Below are 26,165 nucleotides of genomic sequence, written 5' to 3'. Positions count from 1 at the left end.
CCCAGGACCAGCTGTGCTGGGTTTAAGCTGCTGATATGACCCCCTTGTATGGGGCAATAGAGTGAATTAACACATCTGTTCCTTACAAGAAATTTGAAAATTGGGTCTTGAATGATAAAGAGCCACCCATCCACCCATCTGACCTCTCTTCATGAATCTTTTTTTTTCCGTAGGTGAAAAAATACTGAGTAATGCAGCCCCCTAGCAAATAAGTTTTGTGTTTTCCACAAGTCATATTGTCTTGCAAGTGTATCAGTCCGTCCTGCCTTGCCTTCTTGTGCTTACATCCTGTGAAAGGATGTAATTCCAATTCCTGTGAAAGGAAAGAACTCACCTCTTGCACCCTCTGCTTAAGCAGAGCTTGCACTGTTGAAATCAGTATTACAACCTGACAGTTGAATTTTGAAGATTCAACTCAAGATTTTGAATACTTGCAGTATTTAATAAAGACTGTTTAGCAGGAAGCTGTTGTGCCCGTGTGGGGTTTTCTCAAACTCGTCTTTGTCCTTACAGGAGCCCCCTGGGATTTCACCTTCAATGTCAAGTTTTATCCGCCGGATCCTGCCCAGCTCACAGAGGACATAACGAGGTGAACCACCTACTAATCTTGCTAAGGGACAGTCAGCAAAGCAGCCAGTGCTTTCAGGAAGCTACCAGAACTGGTGGCCAAATAGAACATATAATTGAAGCAGATTTTTTTTTTAACACTCTGTGGTTTTCCTGGTGTAATTGTGTATTCGTGTTGCTTGCAGCAGTGATATAAAGAACAGTTTTGGTTGACCCTTGGGAAGTCATTTCATAGGGTCACCCATTTTCTGATGAACAGCGTTTTTCTCTGCTTTTCCTGCAGATATTACTTGTGTCTGCAGCTCAGACAAGACATCCTGACGGGGCGGCTGCCTTGTTCCTTTGCGACTTTGGCTCTGCTGGGATCTTACACGGTCCAGTCCGAGCTGGGAGACTACGATCCCGATCTACACAGTGCAGATTACATCACAGAATTTAAACTGGCCCCAAACCAGACTAAAGAGCTTGAAGAGAAGGTTGTGGAGCTTCATAAAACATACAGGTAAGGTGAAAGCAGCAACTTGAATAATGTGTTTTTTTTTTTTTTTTTAGTGTTTTCCTCATCTCTGCTCTGTGCATTTGATTCCTTGCTGCACCGTTATTTTTGTTGGCCTCAGGGGCACTCATGAGACAGGATTTTTCAGCTATGAAAGGAAATCAGCTATTTGAAAAAGCTCTCATATTTGGAAGCTATAGCAGAGTCCTTCTAGAACCTGGAAGTCTTTATTCCTGCTAGGATAAGAAACTGTTTTGGGAACGCCAATGTGCAATACGGCAATGTGCAGTACTGCACTTAAGGAATGCCTGGGGCTTTGTGTGTGTACTGTAGCCTGCAGCATGTTTGGGCTTTCCTGCAGCTCCGGTTAATAAGTAACACTTTACAGTGTGGAAATACTCCAGGTAATGCCCCGGGTGTCACAACCGTGCGCTCCCCATTCCCGAAGGCGGCAGCGAGCCGGGCAGGTGTCCTCTTCTCTCAGGGCTGAAGGACTCCAGCCCCCTCCAGCACCACGTTGGAGGGTCGCAGTAACCCAGCCCTTTCCCTCGCGTTATTTGGTGTTTGTGGGTGCTCTCGAGCGCTTTGTTTGCAAACGCTGGGCCGAGGGGTGTCGCGGAGAGGCCGCCTCGCTCCCGAGACATGCTGGGGCTTTTAGGGAAAAAGCCTTTAAAGCCGATCTGAGATGCCTGGAAAGGTCTCGAGCTGCCAGCCCCTTGCCCTGTGAGAAGCCTCTGGCTGTGATACACTAATAACCAGAGCAGAGCAAAGCGGAGACCTTCTCACAGGCGCCTCGAAGCTGATCGTGTAAGTGCGGAGGGAAGGGGCACGTGTGTCCCCGGCTGCTCCCAAAGCTGCAATTAGCACCTCTCTCAACACCGCAAATCGATACCCTAAATTGATTCCTCTCCATTTGCATGGAGAGGGGAGGAAATGAGGGAAAATAAGTAGGAGGCTGCTGACAAGTTTCATGACTTGGAAGTCAAAGGCCGCTCGCTGGGGGCTGGCGCTGCTGAATTATTCATGTGCTGCTGCCGCATGTGCCCCGTGCGGGACATGGCTGGAGACGGGGACTGCTCTTAACCTCCGGCCTAGGGTTGTCTGCCCCACAGCACCCCGCTAAATAACCTCTCTTAGGTCTGCACTCAAAATGTACGCGAGTAATCAGGAAGACGCCAGCCTGGCAATAAAACAAAATATATAGGATCAGATCTTCTCCCAGCAGAGCTGTTGGATGCATCCCGAGGAACCGAAGCTAATGACAAGGGCACTTCAATCACGTTGAGAACAGCCTCCGTCACGGGCACGTCGCCGTTAACCAAAGTTGGGCTGCGTGGCTGCTCCCGCAGACCCGGCACCATCTGTTCCCAGAAAATGTCTCATTCATCTCGGCTGTCCCAGTAGGAGCCTCCGCTAAGTGATTCCAGCTGCCCTTGTGCTTTGCTCGGAGAACAAAAGCTAAGCCTGGAAAGGCCTCGTGGCAGTGAGTGAGCTGAGGAGGACGGAACCTGCCACCCTTTCCTGGAGCTCAAGGGGTCTTTTTTTCCATAGAATTGAGTTTTAGACCCTCTGCAGCACTTACTCAGCAGATAACTTGCTTTCTTGTCTGGTATCTTACAGCTCTGCAGGGGAAAAAAAAAAGGTGTATCCGTTTTATGAGGATATCTCATAGCCCAGCTGTGTGCATGCAAAGAAATTTCATAATTAATCTAGGCACAGATATGTTAATGCTCAAAGCAAAAGGGGATCTAACAAGTAAACTTTTTTGTGAAGGCTAATGTGTCCTGTAAAGCAACAGCTACGGAGAATCTCAAGCCCCTGTTCTCTTTCCCCAGATCCATGACTCCAGCCCAAGCAGACCTGGAATTTCTGGAGAATGCAAAAAAGCTGTCTATGTATGGAGTTGACCTTCACCAAGCCAAGGTGAGAGTCAGCTGTGTGCGCCTGTCTGCTGTGTTCTGTAATTTTTAGCATAAGGTGCTAAAAACTGCTTGAGGGATGGGAGTTGGGGAGATAAATTCAAGAAAGCTGCAGGGAAAGGAGTTCAGCCACTGGCCAGGAACGTGTAACCGTGAGGGTGCTCTCTGCTGAAATCTCCCTTTGCTTTTTCAGGACTTGGAAGGAGTGGATATCACTCTGGGAGTCTGTTCTAGTGGCCTTCTTGTTTACAAAGATAAGCTGAGAATCAACCGCTTCCCCTGGCCCAAAGTCCTGAAGATTTCCTACAAACGCAGCAGCTTCTTCATCAAGATTCGGCCGGGGGAGGTAGGTTCCGACTCACTTGTGCCCATGGCTTCTGTTTTCTGTAACTGCCTTCCACTGATCACCTGCTGAAGCGCTTCAGTAGGTGGGGGAAAGCAGCAGATTTCTTCCGAATGAGCATGTTACACCCCGTTGTATTTCTGATGTTCCCCTCGCAGTAAATTCAGTCCTTACCATAGAGCTTTGCCCAAGTTACGGAATAGATAATGGCAATTTAAACAAGTGTCATCTAGCCCCATCTCCTGGCACAGCTTGGTACTGCCCTGATCCAGCAGTAGAGTTTAAAGTTAAGGTTAGCAGAAACGGGGAGAAGGTTTCCCCCTTTTTCTGGAAAAATCCAGCTTTTCCCGGAGGGAGTTCACCTGGACTAGACCAGCATCTTGTGCCCGTGCAGCAGCTTGGTGGGCTGGGGACAAGCTCTTCTGCCACGCTCACTTCTTGCTCTGCCTAAATGACGTGTGTTTTCCGCAGCAAGAACAGTATGAAAGTACAATTGGGTTCAAGCTACCAAGTTACCGGGCAGCAAAGAAGCTGTGGAAGGTGTGTGTGGAGCATCACACGTTTTTCAGGTGCGTTTTTTAAACTCTGGGCTCCCCTTTGATTGGTGGTGAGTAACCAACACGAGATTTGCTGAGCACAGATGCTTCTCGAGTGCTCTTTAAGGTCTAACAAAAACTGGAGTGAAATGCTTGAAGACAAATTCGGTGTTTATATTGCATGGTAAGGCAGCTTGCGCGTGGGGTTTGCTCTCCCATTTGCAACTAGCAGTGTTAGCTTGTCGCTAGTGCGTGTTGCCTTGCTCATCATCAGTGCATGCAAAGACGAGTGTAATTCATATTTTAATTCCTCCTCTGCATCCCTTCCCCTCTTACCGCGTCGCTGTGTCTCCCCAGGCTCACGTCCACCGAGGCGATCCCGAAGAGCCGCTTCCTGGCGCTGGGCTCCAAGTTCCGCTACAGCGGCCGCACGCAGGCGCAGACGAGGCAGGCGAGCGCCCTCATCGACCGGCCGGCGCCGCGCTTCGAGCGCACGGCCAGCAAGAGGGCGTCCCGGAGCCTCGACGGAGGTCAGTGCCCGCCGCCCCGCGCCTCGCGGACCCCCGAGACCGAGCCCTTGCTTTGATCGGAGGCGAAAGCTCCTTTAGCGAACTCGGAATGTTGACCACCCTCAAAGCATTAAATCCTCTGTTATTAGAAGTCAGTATTTGCTTTGCTTAAAGAAGAAAGAACATAATTTCTTGCAGAGTTCAAGACCTAGAGATAAAATGTTAATAGTAACGCTGCCAACAACTCCCTGGCAAAGAACAGTTGCGGCTGTCAGTGGGTGTTGCAGGCCAGTAGCAAAGTTCTAGTTATAAAGGTATTTCCTCATTGCTTCTCAACACAATTTTCTTTCAGCAAATCCAGAATTATCTCATTCTGGGATTTGGGTTTGTTTATTTAAAGTAGCTTTTAGTAGCTTGAGGGGAAGGTTTTTGCCACTAATGCTTGAAGCTTTTCCTGTTTCAAACAGGTTGTTTAGGGAATGATTATGTCAAAGGTTGTGATGCAGCAGTCGGGCGGGCCGGATTTCTTTTCAAGGGGGCAAATAGGAGCCCGCTTTGCTCCCCTTGGGCTGCATCTAGGAGTGCTCCTAAATTAGGATCCTAAAATCAGGATCCTTTGCCCTCGGGCACCCAATAGAGCACGAGCAGCATCGCGCTGAGCCCTGATGTCGCGCTGCGACCCGCCGTGCTCAGCGATACCCGGGGCCGGGACGCCTGGGCCCGCCGGGAGGCAGAGCCCGGCCGTGGTCCGGCCCGCGTGCGTGCGGCCCCCTCAAACCCGCAGCCTCCCCGCGGGCTCGGGGGGCGCCTGTTAACATGTGCACAATTTCCCCAGCGAAACGTGCGACTCAAAAAGTTGAGTTCAGAGCCGTAGAGGAAGAGAAGCAGGAGGAGGTGGTGGTGGTTGAGGTTCCCGAACCAAAACCCGTGGATGAGTCCCGAGAGAAGCCAGGTATAGCTGTGGTGGCTACGACTCTCTGCAGCGCATTGCCTATCCTTTCCCCACTGAGAGCCTCTACATGCTTGTTCTTGACACCTCTGAAAAGTTTCACCAAACCTGGCAGCTTCCTTTCTTTTGTTTCTTTGCGAGGAGAGTTTCATGCTCGGAGGACACACGGGCCGGGAGAGACAGAGACCAAATTTCTGCATTGCCCCTCACTAGACTGTAATTGTGCTGGGGACATGGGGGGACGATTGGGTTGTACTGGCACTTCACATCTGTCTCTGCGTCAAATTTGGGTGTCTTCAAAAATGTTAACGCTTAAAGGTTTTTTTCCTGTCATCTTGACATTTCTTTTAAAGCTTCTGTAAGGCTGTATCTCAGGAACTGCTTACATTTCTTGAAACCTTTTGTGGGTTTTATTCTAATTTGAGAAATGCTTCCCAGTGTGCTTCGGGAAGCCCAGAATTCTCTTTGGACAGGTTCTATTTAATAAATAATAAAGTCCTCTTTATCGAGGCGTGTGGGTTTTCAATACCAGTCAGCACACCACAGCAGCTGTGTTGTCAAATACTTGTTTTCTCCCTTGCTTAAGTGTCCGACGCCCGCGGAGCATCAGAGCTGGAGAGGGTTTGTATGCCAGAGCACCGCGCGCTGCTCCGCTTTCCTTCTTCCATCCTGCTGGTTGTCCAGAGCTCTTCTCACGCCGCTGTTTCGCTGCTCCGAGATGCGCCTCGCGCTTTCACAGAGCAAAACCCCCCAAAACACTGTCCTGCCTTGACGTCTTCCAGGCGCTTGGCAGCCCTGGGAGTGAAAACCCGCCAAGACGGACGGTGGAGAAGGAGCATCTAAGCCATTGGGATAGTTTGATGCATGCTCTAAGTTTTGGCATACGAAGCTTGGTCACTGAAGTGCATCCAATCTAAACCCCCTATGCAGCTCTCGGATGTTGCCGTGGGGAGGAGTCTCCACTCGCTGTCCCCTCGCGGCGGTCGCGTGTCCGTGCGGCGCCAGCCGCTCCGTTAACGCCTGCAACCCTTCTTCTAGCCAAACACGCTCTAGAAAGCTTTGAAATGAAACCCATTGCAGAGGAGGAAGAGGACGAGGAGAAGGTAGAGGTGCTTACGGTTCCCGTTGCCGAGCCAGCCGTGCTGGAACCGTCAGGTACAACCGCAGCGGCGCCTGACGTTGGTGTGGCTACCGCGGCCGCCTGTGGTCCTGCCGCCTGTTGCTGTGCCCCCGCGCCGGGCTGACGTGCTGTAGGGCAGCGGTTGTTTGCGGTGGGGTTGGTGCCGCTGCAGCCCGGCCCTCGGGTCCGCGGGGCCGTTAACGGCAGTGCTGTGCGGTGCCCCCCTAACACTCCTGCCCCTCTCTGCAAGGGTCGTTGCCACGTGCTGCGGGGACAGTGCCTAAAACGCAGCTTCTCGCAAGGCCACATTGGCCCCTAAGCACACAGCCCTTGTTGGGCTCCCCCGTGCCCACCTCCTGGCTTCCCGTGGGCACTTTGGGTCCCCAGAGATGGGATTTTCTGGGCCAGGGTAATGATGATGCACCCACACGTTGGAGCAGATTCTGCTCTTGTGTTTAAATCCAGTGCCGTGTTTCCAAATAGCTAGAAGTAGCCAGTCAAGGAGAAAGAACTAAAGTAACGTGGCTCTGGACAGCACCTAGTTCATTAGCGAGTAGTGGAGGGAAAGATTTGCATCTTTCATCATTTCTCCTGTGTGTCTTGATGCTCTCGAGCTCTGCAAAAGAAGCAGAAGTCCCCAAAGAGAGGTGGCCTTGCAGATTTGCTCGTGGCAGCGTTTCCCTTCCCGTTTGGTTTTTGAGGTGCCGTTTTCATGTATTCGTAACCCTTTTAGCCAAACGTGCTCTTGCCAAAGTTGAGATAAGCCCCCTGGAAGACAAGGAGGCAGCAGAAGACAAACTGATGGTGATGAGAGGAGCGGAAGCGGTCCAGAAGGAGCCAGGTACCACGGAATGGCTTTTCACAGCTGTGCGGTTAGCGTGTCCTTGTCCTCCTTCGTGCTGCCGTGTGGCAGCCCCGGTGTGAGGCCTCTCTGGTGACTGTCACCACCTCTGTGGCAGAAACGACCTCAAGACGTGGGGCCGTTCTCCTTTCTGAGCAGTCAGCGAAACGCCTGGCGCGCAGGATGGCCTGTTCCGTTGGAGAGTGGCAGATGTCATGGGAATGGTGGGGATGATCTGGGATCTTGCCATGGATTTTCAGCCAGTGCCAGTGTCTAGGAATTTGTGTTAGAAGTTGCAGTTTCAGTCCCCCCTCCTCTCCCCGCCCCACCAAAATCTTGTTCTAGCTTTTCCACCCTTCAATCCTATATGTTTTCTGTTTTTGACCATGCAGATACTTTATTCCGCACCAGTTTTATACATGTGAATGAGATGCAGGTAGCTTTGAGAGAAAGGCAAAGAAGAATGCTGAGGTTTTGCTTAAAGTAATGATTTTTTTTTAAGTGTCAGATCTTCTGGTGTCCCTAGCTGGAGGGAGACTAGTAGCCTGGTAACACTAGTAACTGGGATAAGTAACACACTGCGACTCATCCATCATAAACCAGGCGCACGTGAACATGAAATCATGCCAAGAAATTATGTCAAATGACTAGGATAGTTTTAGCACAATGGCCACAGGAATCGAGAGAGAATCGAATTCTCTCTGGAGAACTAAATGGCTTCTTGTGTCTGTAGAGGGGTACCATGGAATAGTTGGGACACGCAGCATGAGCTGGAGTGCAAGGGCTTTCTGAGGTGTTCAGGACCATCGTCCTTCTCATGAGAGCTGGTGTTTTGGGAGCGTAGTGTCGTTTCTGCGCGGTGCCCTGGCTGGGAGGTGGCGGCTGTCTCCTTGCTGCCGTGGCTCGTCCTGTGGCGGGGAGAGACCCGTTCCGGGGGAGATGGTCCAGGTCTGTTAGAAACCCACCCAGAGGCTGCTGCAGAGCTTTATGGAGAAACACGGCTTGATTTCTGGAGAGGAATCAGTGAAAGGATTGAGGAGGAGAGGGAGGAACCAGCGCTGCTCTTCCTCAAGCCGTCCCTTTCCGGCCGGACTCCGCGCGAGCCCGGCGCAGCCGCCGCGGCCGCGGGTCGCCGTTCCCGTTGCGATGGATTCGTGTCCAGGAGGCGACGGCGTCCGGGAGCGCCGAGCTTCTGGCGGGGCCGCTCTGCAGGGCGCAAGCTTGCTTTGTGTGGACCATGTTTGGGCTTTCGTTTTATTTTATTTCCTTAAACCATAAGGGTAAAACCGATCTCCGCTTTCCGTGCTAAACTCAAGCCGCTTTGTGCTAAACTCAAGCCGCTTTGCTCCACATCTTGGTTTCTTTCCCCTCACCTTCTTTCCCGTCTCTCCTCCTCCTCCGCCTTTCCCGGTGATCCGCAGCTCCCGGCGCTGGCCGTGCTCTGACCCGGCTGTCTCTCCCCGCAGCCGTGGCCGCGGTGACACCCGAGCGCAGCCCGCGGCCCACGTCGGCCCCCGCCATCGCGCCCGGCGCCGGCGCCGACGCGGCGCCCGCCAAGGCCCCCGGCGCCGCCAGAGCCCACAAGGAGGGGACAAGGACGGAGACCAAGCGCCAGGACGGCCCCACGGAGAAAGCCGCGGCGGAGCCGGCCGAGGCGGCCCAGGTAGGGCCGAGCGGAGCGGACGCGGGAGCTCCGTCCCGGAGCTGCAGCCGGTGGGAGCCGTTTTCCTCCCCCGATCCGAGGGAAATCCCATCCCTGAGCTGCCACAAGCGAGGAAGAGGACCAGGTGCGGGCGAAGGCCGCGTGGCTGCTCTGCCGTCGTTCCCAGTGACCACCTTAAAACCCGCTAAAAACTCGGTGGGAATTGCACGGTGGCTGTCCCGTGCGTGCCCACTGATGTACATGTAGTGTTAAGCCAAAAGAACATGCAAAATTATTTGTTCCTACTACAGCACCCTTCATATTCTGTGTGTTTTTGCCGAGCTTTGGAGGCCACAGCAGGGTTCAGGCCTCCAAAAACAGATCTGAAGCTTTAGCTGTTCCTGGTGTTCCTGGAGCGATGCAGCTCTCGGGCAGCACTGAGCAGTCCAGGCACCTTTTTTCCCAAATATTTCTAAATATTTTTTTTTTCTCCAGGTATAGTTTTGGGGGATGATTGGCTGTCAATCCAAACTGTCCAAATGCACCCTGTTCCTCAGATGTAACCCGGCCACTTTGTTTAACACTAAACGATGCTTTTACCATCGTATTATTTGACAAATTCCATTTCCGTAAGATACAAAATGCTTCAATGCTCTGGGCTCTTTAGTTATGGAGCATTAAGCTTAAGTTTATAGCTAGGTCTCATCTTGGTGACGATGTAAAAACATAAAATTTTCGGCATTTGGAGATGTTTGGGGTTAATTTGACCACATTGCCTTGGGTGATGATTCCATTGCGGGATTCAGCTGCAAAACGAAACGGGAAAACACCAGCCCAAAAAGCCAACGCGAGCACCGGGGAGCCCCCGTTGGCCGGCCTGGCACGTGGCCGGGCGAAGGGGTCATTTCCAAAGTGCCCTGGAACTAACGGGCTGTCAGCGAGAGCCGCGCTGGAATTAACTTGGTGCACGGGGCTGCATGTTGGCCTTGGGGCATTTTTTGCATGTTCACCCAGCGCTTCAAAAGCAACTCGATGCAGCTGCGTTTTGAAGCTAAGTTGTCTCTTGAAAGCTGGTCTACTAACAAGAAATGTTTTTACCACTTTATTTCTTGAATGTAGGTGAGGAAAACGCACACTGAGGTCACCGTACCCACCGCGGATGGTGACCGGCCCCAGGTTTGTGCTGATAATTCAGTTAGGCCGCTCATACCTATTTTTTTTAAGGTAATACAGTGAGGTTCTACATAATTAAATGAACCAATATTTTTCTTGTATTCTTTTTTTTTCCTATCACTGCCAAACAGCAGCAGCCTGCAGAGAAAGAGGAAGAACTGATAAGAATGAGGAAGGTTAGACACTTTACCCTTTCACCAAACAAATTTGCCATATCATTCATACATAACCCTTTTAAAAAGACAGTGCTCCACTTTCTTCCTGTGCTTTGGGCTGGGCGCTTATTCATTCTTTTGAATCCACAGGTGCCAATAATTTGGTTTCAAAGTGAACAGCTTTTTGTCCCTTAGCCAAGCGCTACAAGTCCTCCCGTTGGATGATATGGAGAAACAGGCTTGGTTTGATGCATAAAATCCATCTTTGCTGCTCTGTAACAAATATCCAAACAAAAAGATATATTGTGCAATCCAGGGAAATACAAAAAAAAAAGACAAAAAAAAATTTTCCCCAAATTATGCTTTTTTTAATGTTGATTGCTTAATAGGAGAGGTCCCAAATCCTTTCTAAAGACTTGGAGGTGCTGATGAGGTTGCCCGTGCTGCGTGGCTCCCTGGAGCCCGCGCGCGCAGGGACATAAAGCTGCCACTTTGTGCAAGGCTTCTGGAGAAACCTGATGCGATTCCTCCTTACGGGGAGCAGAGGAGGCTGCAGAAAGGGCTAAAAAAAAAAAAAAAAAAAAGCCGCTGCAGGGCTGGGAACCTGTCTCTTTAAAGGCCTCATTGCATCTGCCCATTTTCCGTGGCCGTCCCTTGCCGGTGGTGACTCGGTGCAGGTGTTCTTGTGGCTCCACGGCCCATCCCATGTTGGCCCAGTGCTGCGCTCCAAACATTGCGTTGACTTTTTTTATTTGCCAATTTGTGAATTCCCGCAAGAACAACGTTTTAATTTTTTGTGCTTCTCTTCTTTCTTTTTTTTTTCTTTTTTGTTGTTTTTGTTCCCCCCTTTCTTTCATTTTCACAGAAAAGATCAAAGAGGCTAGATGGTGAAAACATTTATATCAGGCATAGCAATTTAATGTTGGAGGTTTGTATGAACTCGACGCTTTTTTCAGTTGCGTTTGCCTAGACCTTCTGCATTCTCTGCTGAACTTTTTCTTCCTCTTCTGCTGCTGCCTTTGGTTTTGCATGCTCTTGCATGATGGAGTTATTTTTTTATTAATTTAATACGCTTTTGCATGCTGGCAGTAAACATGCCAATCTGCAGGCATTCTTCCTTCTACCTCTTTTGATTTTCATTCTCTCATACTGACCCAAAATATACGATTGGCAGAGCCGTGTGCTCAGCCTCGTCTGTCCTGAGACTCTTGGGCAACAAGTTGTCTGCTCAAAACAACCCGAACCTCATATAAACCTTGATCTTTGTTTGAAATGTGTGAGTTTTGCTAACAAAGCAATAGAAAATGCAGCTTCTAAAACATAAAAGTGAGGCTAAGCTGCACATGGAGGCATCAGGATGGCAGCGGAGGAGCAGCTGAGGGGCGGCCTGGCCCCGTGGTCCCCGAGCGCCGTCTCAGGACAGACTGAGCCAATCCTATATTTGCACCCTGTGTGCCCAGGACGTTTGTGCCTTCGGGTGCTCCTGTCCCCGTGTCCCGTGGTGTCCACGGGAAGTTGCAGCGCGGCAGCCAGCAGGGGTTCCCCGTGGGTGTCGCGCGAGGGTGAAGGGCACTAACGAACTTGCCGCCTCCTAACCGGGATTTTAAAAGTTTTGCAGCTTTGGGGGGTTCGGGCCTGATGCCCTTTTTAAGCATCCCCATCCCCGCTCGCCAGCAGGAATCCGGCTGGGAAGACGGCGCCCGTCGCTTTCTCTAGGCCGGCTCCGACGCCTCCTCCGGCCCCGCGGCTTCCCAAGGGCTTTTCCCGCCGGCGCGCTGCCGGAGCGGGCGCTGCCGGAGCGGGCGCTCCCGCGGGCGGTTCTGTTGCAGGTGCTGCCGCCCCGCGGGCACCGGCCGCTCGCCCGGAGCTCCTCGGAGCTGCCGCCTCTTTTCTCCGACACCGTTTCCCGCTCTGCCCTGGGTGACCTGCGCTCCGTAGGCTTTCCCGAAAGGCCAAACCCAGGGAGAAACGCAGCGCTTGGAGCTTTGCTCCCGCTTCCGTAACCTCCTCGTGGCTTTAGCCCCCTGCAGCCTTTCAGGCCGGACCTTTGCTGCGCCGTGGCGGGCCGTCCTCTCTTCTCCGAAGCCGGAGCAGCCGCAGGGCCCCTTGGCCTGTGTCTCCCGGGGCGTCCTCAGCGCTCTGTTCTGTGCTTTTCCCTTCTAACTCGCTGGCACTTGCCTCGTGCTTTCGTCTGGGACCCCCACCAGGACTGTTTTTCCCCACAACTGTGCCAAAAAGAGCAAAAATGGTTCGTGAGGCCTTCGGGCCTGCAGCCCCACGCGCCGGAGGCTGCAGGGTCTGCTCAGCTGCAGGATCTCGGACACTGGGAGGTCCTTTGGGGAGCCATTTGCTTCCAAAAAATAAAAAAGCAAACCTGCTTGCTCACCCATCTTGTCAACAGGCTGTATAACAGCTAAAAGCACAAAAAGAGAGAAATTTGGCTGGGATGCTTTTACTGACTTGACTTCCCCACCCTCTGGTGGGGGAGGCTTCCTTCTCCCTGGCACTGTCCAGAAAAGCTGTTTTGGGCTTCAGCCTCTTTTATGCAAAAGCTTCGTTCTAACCAAAACGCTGGTTTGCTTGCAAGGAAAAGGCTATTTTTAAACGATTCGGTTGAACGGGGCTCACTTGCCTTGAAGCCAGTGTGTTTAGATAGAGGGGGACCAAAAATAAATCCTGATAAAATGGCAGAGAATAGGAATGAAGAGAATGAGTAAAACGAGAGGAAATTTCTGAAGTGTTAACGTAATTTATGGATCTTCCTTGAATATTTGGGCATACAGAGGAGAGGAAAAAGCAAAACCCCCACCTTAAAAGCACAAAATCCTCCCCCAGCACCGTAGCCTTGGAAGTAGCGTGGAAAGTCGTCCGCAGGGCAAACCCTGGAGGTTTCCGTCGTCTCTCTGGCATAGCCTGTGCCTGGAGCCACGGGATGCAGGATGGGGATGGCGGGAGGGAGCCGGTGGCCGCCCGGCCCGCGCCTCCCCCTTCACCCCGCTCTCCTTTGGTGCCAGGATCTGGACAAGCCGCAGGAGGAGATCAAGAAGCACCACGCCAACATCAGCGAGCTCAAGAAGAACTTCATGGAGTCCGTCCCCGAGCCGCGGCCGAGCGAATGGGACAAGCGCTTGTCCGCCCACTCGCCCTTCCGCACCCTCAACGGGCAGATTCCCAGCGGAGTGGACGGAGTGAGTACCCTGGCGGCTCGGGATGCGGCCTTGACACCGCTCAGGCCTTGGCTCGGGGCATTTGCAACGTGATTTTTGAGCAAATCCAGTGGTCTGCAAAAATATGGGAAGGGGGGAATATAAGGTTGAGGCGTTTTCCGTGTGGTTTTGATGCTGTCATTGAATTAACTTTTGCATTAGGATCTACTGCCTACCCAGGTGGATGCTCTGTGGGGCTCTCAGAAAGACTCTTGTGGCTACATTAGGCTTGTTTGCGCTTGGTGGAAACCTGTTCCCAAGAGCATTCACTATCTCGCTGCTAATTCCCTAAAGAGGATAGTTGTGAGGAGCCTCTAGTAATCAGTCCCTTAAACAGCCAGTGTGATCTTCCTTGCACTGGGAAATGAAATCCTGGCTGCAGGGAAGACGGGGGCAAAATCTCTCCCGACTTAACCCCAGCTTCTCCCCTTCCTGCCCACAGCTCTGCAGATAACTTGCTTTTGAGCCTCAAACCAGTGCAAGGGCGGTACTTTGTAAATGGAAATAATCTGCTGTGGATGGAGAGTTCCCAGAATGGACACGAGGCCTCTGGGGCTCCAGTTTCCTCCTGGATGGACTTCGCCGCTTGGCTGCTGGGTCTTAGTGCGGCTTTTGCAGGGATTTGCCCAGCAGGATGCGGAGGGAGCGCCCTGCCCTCTGCAGCCTGTGGCGTGTGGATGTGCAGGGGGAGCCGCGCAGGGCTCCGACGCGGCGGCTCCGGCCCCGCAGTGGCTCCTTGGTGGCTCTGGCCCCACGGCGGCTCCAGCCCTGCAGTGGCTCCAGCGCCGCACTGGCTCCAGCTCCATGGTGGCTCCGGCCCCACGGCGGCTCCGTGGCGGATCTGGCCCTGCGGCAGCTCGGGCCCTGCGGCGGCTCCAGCCCCATGGCACCGTGGCGGTTCCGGCCCCTTGGCGGTCCTGCGGCAGCTCCAGCCCTGCGGCAGCTCCGGCCCCGCGGCAGCTCCAGCCCTGCAGCGGCTCCGGCCCCGCGGCGCTCACCTGTGTGTGAGGAGGCCCCTGCGCGGGCGCCCCTCGGGGCCGCTCCTCGCGCGGCCGCCGTCAGCTCCCATCTGATTTCTGGAAGTTCCCCAGAGCTCTTGGCAGGACCTTTGGAACGCTCTTGCTCTGAGGTAGAGGTTGACACGCTCTGCCGTGAGCTTCCAGAAATCCGTCTTGACCACGTAAGAAAGGAAGCACCTCCAGAGAGGAGGGCTGGCTTCACCTGCACAACAGTTTCAACTGCCTCAGGACAGCAAAGCGTCATGTGAAATAGTCCTGTGTCTACAGGTGGTATCTTAAGGCCGTGGCAGTGACAAAAGGGTCTTTGCCAGGGGCTCAGGGGCTGCGTTTCTGCTGTTCCTCTCTTTTGTTGCAAGAAAACTGACCCTTACACGCTTTGTGTGTCCAGGTCAAGACAGTCACTGTCCTATCTTCTGAGAGACAGGTTGGTGGGCTAGAGGTAAAGCTGCTGCTCTGACCGTGCTTCTGGACCAGGGTCTTGCTATTGCGATGGCACCAAGCAAAAACTCGACAGCAGCTGCTGGATGACATTTTTCTTTTGGCTACATTAAGTAGTTTCATAGCGCGCAGCCTCCAGCCCTAACACCTACCTTTGGACTTTGGGCACTGCTGCAGCTTTTGCAGCTTGCAGTTTGCTTATTTTCGGTGCATGGCCGGTTCGAAAAAGCTGCATGCAAGATGTAACTGTGTATTCGGAGAGAAAAGCCATTATGAAAGTTTAACTGTACCCTGTTCTTTTTATGTTGTCTTTCTTTCCGTTTTTGTTTTGATGATCATGTTACTCTTGCATCTTGTATTTTCTTTTGCTGCCCAGTCTCCCAGCTACTTTCTCCCTGATACTCATCACTTGGGGGTGTGCAAAGAACCAGTCCCAAAATACTGCACTGATCAGAGGAGGTTAGCTCAGCTGAGAGAGCTCAGAGCCAAGTTCTTCCTTTCGTAGGTCGGGGTGACTTTGCCCTCGCCTGGCAAAGCGGAGGCCTGGGGATGTCCCGCCTGGGTTGCAATATTGCCCACAATCTTCCTCTTCCTTCATGGAAAGTGCGGAAGCCCCTGCATGATCCTGTGTGATGTTTTAACTTGTTCCGGTTTGTACCTTCTTCAGACTCCAGAAACAAGTGTGCTGTCGTACGAGGCCAACTTCAGGAGGTTTCTAACACTGATGCTGACATCAGGCCTCTTCCACACTCTGGATTTCTAAGATGTCACAGGTTTTTTTTGCTCGTTAAAGTGGAGTTTTGAAAACAACTGAAATTTTGATACTGTCATCACCAGGACTTTACAAACCAGTTTTGTATCTGCACTGCAGCCTAGATGTCAAAAGTTATTTAAAAAGCCCTGTTTTTTAAGGGCAGGAGGGAATGGGAAGTTGTCATAGACCACATTTTATACTATGCTGTTTCTGTTTGTAATACAGCAAAATTAACTTTTTTCTCAACCATTCCAACTGCAAAACACCGTGTTGGTTCTAAACACTCAGTTTTCTTGGAAGGCAGTTGCAAAACACACGTGACCATGATGTAGAAATTCCTGAGCTCTCTAGAGAGGAGAGAACCATATTTTGTAGCTCGGTTGGCAATTCCATTTCGCCTGCTAGAGCTTTGGTTCTTGAGAGCAGCTTGTTACTAAATTGAGAGCAAAACTGTCCTATCCCTTTGCACACCTCCAAGTATCATTTTGGGCACTTTCCATCTGTCATTTTTGTTCATCTCTCTCTGTCTTTCTTGATCTTCTACCACGAAAGCAGACACAGGAACGTCCTCTGTTAGTACAGGATGAAGACAAACTAAAAAAGCAGGAGATACCTACTGAGAGAGCCCTTGCCCGGCCAGCAGACGAAGAAACTCTGCCAAAGGTTTCTATTCCAATTCCCGAAGAGCAGAAATCGCTCAAAAAGTGTCAGCTGTACTCTAGTGTTTTCCCGTCTCCGCGCATTCCCTTTATGATGTCCTTCCTTGTGATCGTAGCACTGACTGTTTGGTGGCTGCTCTTTCTCTGAATGGGAACGGGGTCCTATGGAAACCTCAAGACCAAATCTCCGAAATCTCGGCCGTAGCCTCTGCTGCATCCTCCTCGTGCTGGGCTCTGCTCCGTTTTCCCGGGGACTAGAGCGTGGATCCCGCTGTTTTCCGTTGTGTGGCTGCTGTTGGGGCCTGGCAGGAGTGGTAATGGATTGCCAGACCCCTTTGGAAGTTTCCTTAGTGCTCTGTAAGCCAAAATGAGTTGCATAAACCACGAGGGCTGCTGGGGCTGTGCGGGGGGGAGATGTTCAGTCCTGTAGCTCCTGTCAGCTTCGTGCAGCGATCGCTGAGGACTTGCTAAGCTCAGGCTTTTAAAGGTCAGCTATCCACAACAGAACACCTGGGAGTGATCCGAAAGCCCGCTGAGGCTTTACAGCAATGCAAACCTAATCCATAACCACTCCTTCCTTAGGAAACCAGACTGGCATTTAAAGAAAACGTCTTCGTCATCGATACTGCTGTTAGTACTAATGTATAGATAGGGACAGGCAGCTTCCTTTCCCCAGGCCTTTTGCAAAGCAGCAGCTTCCCTTGCACCCCGCAGTTCTTGTTTAGATGAGAAAACGTGTCCTGTTGCAGGAGAGAATCCGCTGCATGCAGATATTTATCGTAACGTCCCCTGTGCCGCTCGCGTCCCGGTGCGCTCCTGCGGCGCTTCCGCAGCCTGCGCGGTGCTGCCGGCGCCTCAAGCAGCCGCGCGGCGCCCGGCCTTGCCCGTGCGACAGGAGTGTGCCCAGGCCCCCGGCCCCGCGCTGCGCCCGCTGCTCCTCAGGGTTCTCCGAGCCCCCGTCGGAGTCGCTCGGAAGTGCGACGGTTTGTGAGCCGGAGGGGACGTGGGGCTTTGTGTCTAAGGGGTTTCTTTTCTGTATATAAAATTTGGGGCCGAGGCTACGTGAAGCGCTTCTCTTTGGCTAGTAATCCGCATGCTGGTGCTTTCTCCGGAGGATTGGGATGGAAGCAGTTCCCTCGGAGAACAGCCACTGGTGCCAGCGTAATCGGCAGCTGCTCCCCCAGCGTAGAAAAGAAAGGAGCTTGATTCCCCCTCGATTCCAGGGACTCAAGCGTGTGAATATATAGAAGTGTATGTGTTCATATTCGCTTATAGTTATGTATCCATGTGAGCAGTGTTACTTTAGGAAGCTAGAAAAGTAGGAATACTGGATAAGATGTGAGACCAAACGGCTGCGTGCGGAGCTTGGCGTGTGCTGTCCCACGGGGAGGACGTGGGAAGTCGGGATGCGCTGGGCTGCGTCTCTTGCTCTCGGTGCCAGGATGAGGCTCTTGAGGTGCTGTCTCAGAAATGTAGGTTGTTAGCGAAACACCTTGCTCGAATCCCACGGGAACCTTTCGGATCTGCCCACTCGCTCCACTTAGTTCACCGGTTTGTGCCTTTGGGACTTTGGTTTGGTGCGAGTGCTGATTTCCATGGACAGATATTCTTCCCTTGGGAACACACTGCCTTTAACACACAGTCTTCCTCCTGCAGCTGTGGAGACCACGAAGGCTGCTGGGTCACGGGGTGTCAGCAGCGTCCGGCTGCCTTGACGTCCCCAGGAGGGACATTGGCGGTGCCAGCCGGGAGCACGAGACCCGCTGGGAGCACAAACCCACGAGCAGCTCCTGAGGGCTCAGCCCGAGAGTTCGGAAGGCTTCGTCTCGAGTGAGCGGGATGCGGAGAGCCGGAGAGGCCGCGGGGACGCTGGGGCTGCCGCTGGCAGCTGTAGAGCAGGTGTGACACAGACAGGGCCATCGCTCCGTCTGTCCATCCGCTTCTGTCTGTGTTCCTGGAGAGCTGCTCTCCTCGAGCTTGCGGCTCCTTCCTCCAACAGCTCCGCTCGGCTGCGTGCGGCTCCCGGCCGCTCCGTGCGGGCTGTGACGTGGGGACCTTCCCGACGGCTGGCAGAGGTTTTGCTCCCACAAGAGTGACCCTTGCAAAGCCACCGTTCCTGTCTCCCACACCTAGACGACCCGAAACCTGAGCTCTGCACCCAGAGCATGTCTGGAACATCGTGCTCAGGAGATCTCATTGCAGGGAGGAAGGATGCACCCTGCAATTCAACTCTTTGGCTTCTGAATTAGAATGGTCTCTCTCTCTCTTTCTTTTTTTTCTTAATTTATTTAAATCTTGAAATAAGGCTGGTTATCGTCAGCCAACAAACTCCTGAATTCACCTGCTGAGAATGCTGAGGACCGTCTTGGGGATTTGCATCCCCATTGCACTGAAGGGTGTAAGGAAAGGGAACAAACACTTCTGCGTTTCCTCGGGGAGTTTGTCTGTGTCCGTGCGGGTGGATGGGATCCGTCGTGATCCGCACGCAGAAGAGCTCTAGCTCGTCGGGAAGGGAGGGATCTCCGGAGGTGCCTTCTGAGCCCACATCCCTCTGTCACGCTCCAGCCGCTGTGCCCTGCTCTCCTGCCTCTTTTCTTGCCCCGTGGCAGTGGGGACAGGGGCTGGTTTTGGGGCTGTTTGTTCCTCGGTCGTGGCCTTGCCGGGCTGGCTGCTTCCCGGTTTCGTGGCTGTCCCTGGATGCCGACTCGAGATGCAGAAAGGAAAGCAGGTTGCCAGGGTGGCCGGCGTCGCGCGCAGGGTTGGGGTTAGTCCGCTGTACCCTGGCTTAAGGACAGAGGTCTCAGGGTTTTCCTAACCGGACGGGTCTGCTCTGCTCCCTACTTCTCCCTCAGGAACAAACACGCTGCCAAGTGCAGACCAACCACGCCAGCTCCTGCCCTGGCACCGCCACTGGCTCCGACCTGCCGTAGGGCCAGCGCTGCTTTTCCCTCCGTGCCCAGGATGATTCCAGCCTGCTCACTGACAGCGAGTACTGGAGAACCACCTTACCCCTTCCAACGGGAAGCTGGAGACGTCTGCAGCTACAACCCCATCCGTGAGCTTATGCTCCTGATGGTTGAGTTTCATGAGTTTATGGGTTTCCATGAGAAATCCTGACCATACAGCGCTGCAGAAAATGGTATTTCAGTGACTCGGATGTGATTCAGCTTCTGGAAGGCCGCAGCGGTCTTGGTGGTGATCAGACTTTTGCAGTGTTTTGCAAACGAACCTGTGCTGCAGCGAGGCTGCTGCGCGCTCGGTTAGGAGAAGGATCTTCCCCAAGCTTCCCCCAGCTGGTCGCAGCTTGGTGGTGGCTCTGCACTTCCCATTCCGAATCCTCCCCTGCCCACGTCCGCTTGTCCAGTTTCCCCATGAGGCAGAACAGCTTCTTGGGCTTTCCCGCTCTGAGAAAAGGTGCCCGTGAGGATTTTGACACTGCAACCGCGGTGATTTCTGGATGCCCAGGCTGCGTCATGTTGGCTTTTGGGTTCTCTCCGTGCTGGGAGCTGGTGAGACTCAAGAAATAGGTGGTGGCTTGAAGGGACCCGGGGGTTTGTGGATGGGAGCAGGTGAAGGCGGCGGCTGGAGCTGCCTGCGTCGCTGCTGGGCACTCCGAGCAGAGCAGAGCTCAGGGCCCAGCAGCAGCCGAGGCCCCGGGACGCTCTGCAGCGGCTGCTGCTGCTCCGTGCGGGATCTCCTTGGTCTGTGTCCGCGGTGCCGCTGGCGGGGGAGCCGCAGGCGGTCGCCTCTCCTCCCCGGTTTGCCTTTCTGTTCCTTTGTAAAGCTGGAGGAAGAATAGCAGGCTTTGGGTAAAGGCCTTCTTAGTGGCCTGGGTTTGTGCTCGTGGTCTTCTGGCAGTGGTACACAGTCTCATTGGACTAAAAAATACTTTCTTTTTTTACCTAAAATTCCCTCTTTTGGAACACTTTTTTTGGTTTTGTATTTTTTCTCAGACTTTTCTTTGTAAATATGTACACTTATCATTAATAAATGTTATTGCAAATCAGATTCTGCTGCTGCTGCTTATTAACACCTCCCAAAGCCCTCTAACAGTCTGGTGTCCCCGGGAGCAGGAGCGTTGCCGGTGACGCGTCCTGCCGTGCGCCGCCGGCGCCCGCAGTAACGCTGAGAGTTAATCGGAGGCCGTGCACGGAGACCTTCCTAACGCTCCTAACACGAACCCGCTGGATTTATCCCGGCTTTCCAGGGGATTTTTCGCTTTTCTCCAAGTCGTTTGGCCCCTCGGCTGCTGGGTGGTGCTGGGCGAAGCCGCCTGTGGCCGCGGCTGTCCCGGCTGCGCGCGGGGAGCCGGGATCACTCCGAGACGGCAGCAGCTCCCGCTCCGCGGCCGCGCGAGCGCCGAGGCCCTGTGCACGGTGCCGCGGGCGGCCCTTCCCGTGGGAGGAATCCGGAGTTGGAAATAGCTTCGTGCTCTGCATCTGAAGGGACCCGGCAAGTTCTTAGCTTTTTATCTTCTCTCTTTAAGACAAAGAAGCCTGATAAGGGGTAGCCGTGGGGCTAGCTGTGGGGATCTGTTTTCTGCTTTCTAATACTTTCTGCTCAAGGGCTTTGACGGCGGAGATGGGAGCGCTCGCCGGGCGACCCGGGGAGCCCTTGCTGGTGAGTGAGCTCCAACGTGACCCCCTCGGGCTCCCGCCGGCCTGGGGCGCCCCGGGGATAACCTAATAACGGGCAGCGCCTCTGCGCCGAGCGGCAGCGCTAACGCAAGGGAATTGGAGAGGTCCTTATGTCCCTTGCGAGGCTGGAGACCCTCTTGGGCTGAGGGCTACTGCAAATTGCTGGGGGGAGAGGCAGCAGCCTGCCAGCGCTGCCTGCAAACGTGCCTTTATACAAAAACCCCCCAAAAAGGGAAAAATCCTGTCGCTATCTAACATCAGGTGCACAGTCCTGTTATTAATTTATCCCCCGTTTCACATTCGTGGCACTTCTGAGTCTCAAACCGCGCTGCATGCGCCGCGCGGGGCTCCCTGCGCCCTTCCTGCTGCCCGGCCCCGCGAGTCCCGCGGGAACAGCCCGGCGCTCCGCGGCGCCCGGGCCCGGGGCAGGAGCGCTTTGGCACTGGCAAATTAAAAAAAAGTCTTGATAAGATCAGAACTTGTGACAGACATCCAAATTCTTTATATATATTTATATATATTTGCATAAAAAGATGATCTCTTCTAGCCCAGATGCAGAGGAGGTTTTGAAATACAGGAAGAAGCAGTGTTGTAGTATTAAAAAAAATAGGTCCAGATAGATAATTATTACAAATAGATAATTATAGAGACTTTTTAGAGGTGGAATACAGGAGCAGGACAAGAAGTGCCCCTGCTCCGTTGATCTTATCAGGATTTCAGGCTGTCTTTGCAGTTTGCATGTGCTGCCACACGCCGCTCTGCTGAGAGCCGGCACATGCCAGCATGGACCTTCCTTCAGCTCCTTTATGCTTTCAGCATGCAAGATGCTTCCAAAAATGCTTTTTTGTTTTTCTGTATGCGAGAGGCAGCCGGGAGGTTATTTTTTACTGTACACAAGTGTTCGTCTCCTAAATAGATCTCTGTTTGTGTAGCAGCTTAATCTGCTTTGTTTTATCTGTGGATTTCATTCTCCCTCTCGGGCAGGGCAATGCCACAGCTGGCACGTCAGGAAATCCCGCTCCCAAAGCACTTTCCATTAAAGTGCACAAGATACCCCGCTCCTTCCCCAAATCCCATGATTAATTTGCAAGCTTTGACATACATAATTAAGGAGGGCTCGGTGTATGGACCGCGTACCGCTCTGGATTTAAAGCTAGATTAAGACATGGGCACTGGGAGCTGATGGCCTCGGTACGTACTCGGTTTTGCGAAACGCTGCGGTCGAGCCTCTTGCTTTAGATATTTGCATGTTTTGCAGGAGCACACATGGAAGTGGTTTGCAGTTGGAATAACGTCTCCATTTGTCTGCGGTCCGACCCGATCCCGGGGCAAACTGCTGCCCCTTCGCTTGAGTTGCATGCGTTTTCCTGAAGCAATATCCAGGGAATTTAGGAATAGGAATTTAGCTGGTGATGTGGCTGTGGCATCTCGAAGCCGGGAATTGGACACGACCTGGGAGGAGGATAGGAGGGTTTTGGGCTGGCGGCGTCCCCATGCTCCCCGACCTGGCTGAGGTCTCTTCTTCCTCAAGAGGGAAGTGCAGGTTCTTTCAGATGTCTCCTGTTTGGTGGCTCCTTTTAATATAGGAGCCTCTTGGTAATCGCATTGGTGGATTTTGATGCTGAGCTAGTGCACGTTCTCTCAGGAACTTCAGCTTTGCCATTGCCACCTTTTGCAGAGCTGGTTTTGGTACCTTTCCCGGAGCCTGCTGCAGGAAGCAAGGTCTGGAGACGGGCAACCCGGCTGCTGGGCCGCGGGCTCCCTGCGCCCGGCACGCGGGAGCTGGGGCTCGTCCCCTTTGCGTCCGCGTGCGGATGGAAAGCACCGGGCAGCCCGTTTGCAGGGGCCCCAAAGCACAAGCAGGCAGCCCTTGCGCGCGGTTTTGGCGCCGGGTTTTGTTGCACGCTGCGTCCCGCATGTGCCCGCGTGTCCCCGCTCTCTGCGCTGCCATCCCTGCTGAGCTTCCGGAGCGGGCACCAGGGGCCGTTGGTCGTGGAAGCGGAGAGAGTCGTCACGTTGTTAACGCTGAGCCCCTCAGCACAGGGGTTGCGGACGTGGCGCCGAGGCGGCGCTTGCCGAACCACGGGACACGCTGCCCAGCACCAGGCTTCCGAGCTGGGATCACTGGCGCTGGGACGTGTCCTGCGGGACCAGTGTTGGTCTGTCTTGGTGCTTCATGACCTCCTGCTCTCCCTAACTCCTTTCTCTCTCTCTTTCTCTCTCTCTGGCCTTTTTTTTTGTGCATTCGTTTCTTTTTAGAGTATGAGTGACTTTCTCTCCAGAGAGGAGGTGCCGGAGAGGAGCAGTGTGGCCCCTGCCTTTGAACGGGAGGGCGCGAGGCGGGCGGGAGCTTTGGGTGACACCCAGATGTCACCTGCCCCCGAGCCTGCTCCGAGCGGACACTGCGGCGCATCCTCCGTGTGCAGCGAGGAGGAGGAGGAGGAGGAGGAGGAGGCGGCTGCTTCCAGCCTCCCTGGGAGCGCGGGAGAGCCGGGCCGGGAGCCGGTGGGTGACGCCGCTGCGGAAAAGCCGGCGGAGCTGGAGCCTCCGGCCGCGCATCCGTGTGACGGCCCCGCGCGGGCTCCCGGCTCCCCGCTCCCTCCCGCACCGCCCGCGGTCATTCGCCGCTTCCAGGTAGTGAGCGGCCGGCTCCGCGCCCCGGCATCCCCGGCATCCCCGGCTTGGCTTCGGAGCGGGTGCCGGGACGGGCCCCGCTGGCCCCTGCCGCTCCGTCGCTTTGGTTTCCCTGGATTTTAACCGCTTGTGGCACAGCGCTGTCCCCCTACCCTGCTAATCCCCCGCTCGGTGGCATCTGCCGGGTTTCTGGGGAAGGTGAGCAGAAATGGAGCAATCTGGGAGAACCTTGCGGGTCTGACCTAACTCCGTCTTCTTCTGGCTGATTTACCAGGTGGTGGAACCGCTGATTATTTTTTTCTTCCCCTCCACGAGTCTCCTCCGAGGTGTTTCTGTTTTGTCTGACATTGATTTAATAAAAGTTCAAGGCCGGGGATTTGGTGAGGGTTTTCACACGTGGATGGAGGGGCTCCACGTGTAGTTGGGAAAAAGCTTCTCCCGGCTGCAGATCCAGACCCTGGTAATCCTGCCCTGCCAGGAAACGCAGGTCATCCACTGGCAGCTCTCAATGCGCTCCTGGTGATCAGCGGGTTCGCGGGCAGCGGGGCAGTTTCCTCCTGGTGTTCTGGCACTGTGTCCAAGCCCTCGGCACTTTTGCTGGTCTGACTTCAGGCCGCGGCGTTTGGGAAGATCTGGAGGATTTCTCTGCCTTTCCTTAATCCCATGCTGGATCTTTGACCTCGGCGATGCGCGGAGGCTTAAACGCCCGGAGCGCCGGCTGCCCCGGCCTCCCCCCTCGGTGCTTTTATCAGATCAGTGTCAGATCGTTTGCCAGCAACGCACTTGTTGGGGCCGGGGCTACCTGGGGGCTTACTGAGATGTTTTTCTTTGCAAACCCGTTTCCCAGCCGCCGCTGGTGAAGACCCAGACTGTCACCATCTCGGACGTGCCCAACGCTGTGAAAAGCGAAATCCCCACGAAGGAAGTCCCCATCGTTCACACGGAGACCAAGACCATCACCTACGAGGCTGCTCAGGTAAGGTGTGTTACGATTCCGTGTCCAGGGCCTTCATCAAACTCAGCCAAACACAAGTGCATTTTGGTTTCTAAACCTTCAGGAGGGGACAGCGGTGCCAGGTGGCCCCATCTGCCTTTTTTGAACCTTCCAAGTCGCAGCACAAACAGTAACAAATGCTGGGGACGGGATTTGCAGGTGCAGCTGGTATTTCTAGAATAGCAGCGTTTATAATATCCCCAAAGCACAATTACCTTTGAGAGGCGTGTGTGCAAACATGATTTACATGCAGCTACTGGTAGCTTGGGGATATGGATTCAACCATGCAATGTTAACCTGGCTTGCAGCTATAAATTAAAATGTTATAGTGGAGCAGTACTGACATGTGCAGGTAAGGTCTCATTGCTGAGGTTAAAATTAATCTTTGATCTAGAATCAAGTTTTATTTACGTATTGGAGAATTTGCATAAAGCAGGGCTGGAAAGCAGGGTTTCACGGAGCCGGCGCGAGCCTTGCGCGGGCTCCTTGGGAGGATCCAGCTCGCTCGGATGCCTGAAGGATCATCCGTCCTCAGCAAGCGGGTGCCCAAACTGTGCTCTTAATGTGCTCAAAAACTTCCTAACCGTAACCCGGAGGAGAACGCGGCACTGATCCCGTTTACCCGCTCCCGTCCGCGCTGCGTACGGAGATTGAGGGCCGCATTTTGTCTCTCGCGCAGACGGATGGCGGCAACGGAGACCTGGACCCCGGCATCCTGCTGACGGCTCAGACCATCACCTCCGAAACCACGAGCAGCACCACGACCACGCAGATCACCAAGGTGCCGCCGCGCTCGGGCCGGCGCTCTGCCCCGTGCGGAGGCGCTGGGATGGCTGATTCCCCTCCTGCTTCTTAACCTTTCTTGGCTATTCTGAAGCCATTTCCAAGGTGGCCCTTGGAAATCCCCATTGCTGCAGCTTCACCTTGGCCTAGCACAGAGTCTAGGGCCTGCTCCCAAATAGTTGTTTTAGTCTGAAAGAGAAATCCAAGGTTGCATGTGAACTAGAAGTGTGATTTCGTTCAGGATTATAATATAATCTTTAGTTCTCTAATTTTTGCCCATCAAGGTGTGGTAATTAGCAAATGTGGTTACGGGTTTGCTCTCAAAATGATTCCCCCGTGTGTACAGAATGGCCTGGGGGAGGTGGGAGGTCAAGCCAAGCAATAGAAGGAAGCTGAAGTCCCATAACCTTCAAAATGAAGTAGTTTGTAATGGAAATAAAGCCAGAAGGGCCCAGATTTGCCCATGGTGAATTAAGACCAACATCACTTTCCCCTTTGCCCAGACTGTGAAAGGAGGCATTTCGGAGACGCGGATTGAGAAGCGGATTGTCATCACGGGGGATGCGGATGTCGACCACGACCAGGTGAGCGTTTGGGTCCTGCCCAAAAGAGCCCCCTGGACCTGTCCCAGGCAGCAGCCCCGACGGAGATGCGATCGGAAAACGGCCTAGGGAATTCTGTTGGGCTAGAAGGAAAACCTCCTGCTTTTATGGAAAGTGTGATTCTGTTCACTGCTGATGTTTCATCTGCAGATGGTAGTCAGCTTCGGTGTAGGTTTATGTCTAAAAGAA

The 26,165-nt window shown here is 53.6% G+C and overlaps 1 protein-coding gene and 1 long non-coding RNA gene across 3 annotated transcripts in view; one reads left to right on the top strand and one right to left on the bottom strand.

The window, feature by feature from the left end:
• LOC148596322 (uncharacterized) overlaps window positions 1–26,165 on the bottom strand; it is a 172,013-nt gene that overhangs the window by 10,903 nt on the left and 134,945 nt on the right. The window lies entirely within an intron of this gene.
• Window positions 1–26,165, top strand: part of EPB41 (erythrocyte membrane protein band 4.1) — a 35,499-nt gene that overhangs the window by 7,942 nt on the left and 1,392 nt on the right. The window contains exons 5-21 of one of the 2 annotated variants that reach the window (XM_088523496.1): window positions 514–589; window positions 851–1,069; window positions 2,899–2,986; window positions 3,176–3,328; window positions 3,797–3,894; window positions 4,219–4,391; window positions 5,206–5,322; window positions 6,358–6,501; window positions 7,194–7,280; window positions 8,747–8,943; window positions 10,042–10,098; window positions 10,227–10,271; window positions 11,116–11,178; window positions 13,265–13,438; window positions 24,445–24,573; window positions 25,271–25,372; window positions 25,878–25,958. In XM_088523496.1, the coding sequence (XP_088379622.1) occupies window positions 514–589; window positions 851–1,069; window positions 2,899–2,986; window positions 3,176–3,328; window positions 3,797–3,894; window positions 4,219–4,391; window positions 5,206–5,322; window positions 6,358–6,501; window positions 7,194–7,280; window positions 8,747–8,943; window positions 10,042–10,098; window positions 10,227–10,271; window positions 11,116–11,178; window positions 13,265–13,438; window positions 24,445–24,573; window positions 25,271–25,372; window positions 25,878–25,958 (2,003 nt within the window). Of the gene's footprint in view, window positions 1–513; window positions 590–850; window positions 1,070–2,898; window positions 2,987–3,175; window positions 3,329–3,796; window positions 3,895–4,218; window positions 4,392–5,205; window positions 5,323–6,357; window positions 6,502–7,193; window positions 7,281–8,746; window positions 8,944–10,041; window positions 10,099–10,226; window positions 10,272–11,115; window positions 11,179–13,264; window positions 13,439–14,863; window positions 14,915–16,222; window positions 16,607–24,444; window positions 24,574–25,270; window positions 25,373–25,877; window positions 25,959–26,165 lie in introns of those variants that run through there. The other variant, XM_088523500.1, reaches the window with a different exon arrangement.

Source organism: Tinamus guttatus, unplaced genomic scaffold (genome assembly GCF_059628265.1).
Source record: "Tinamus guttatus ecotype Peru unplaced genomic scaffold, ASM5962826v1 Tinamus_guttatus_pri_ptg000014l, whole genome shotgun sequence".
Taxonomy (NCBI): domain Eukaryota; kingdom Metazoa; phylum Chordata; class Aves; order Tinamiformes; family Tinamidae; genus Tinamus; species Tinamus guttatus.
Note: the sequence above shows the minus strand (reverse complement) of the source record. Positions and strands in the feature narration are given on the sequence as shown.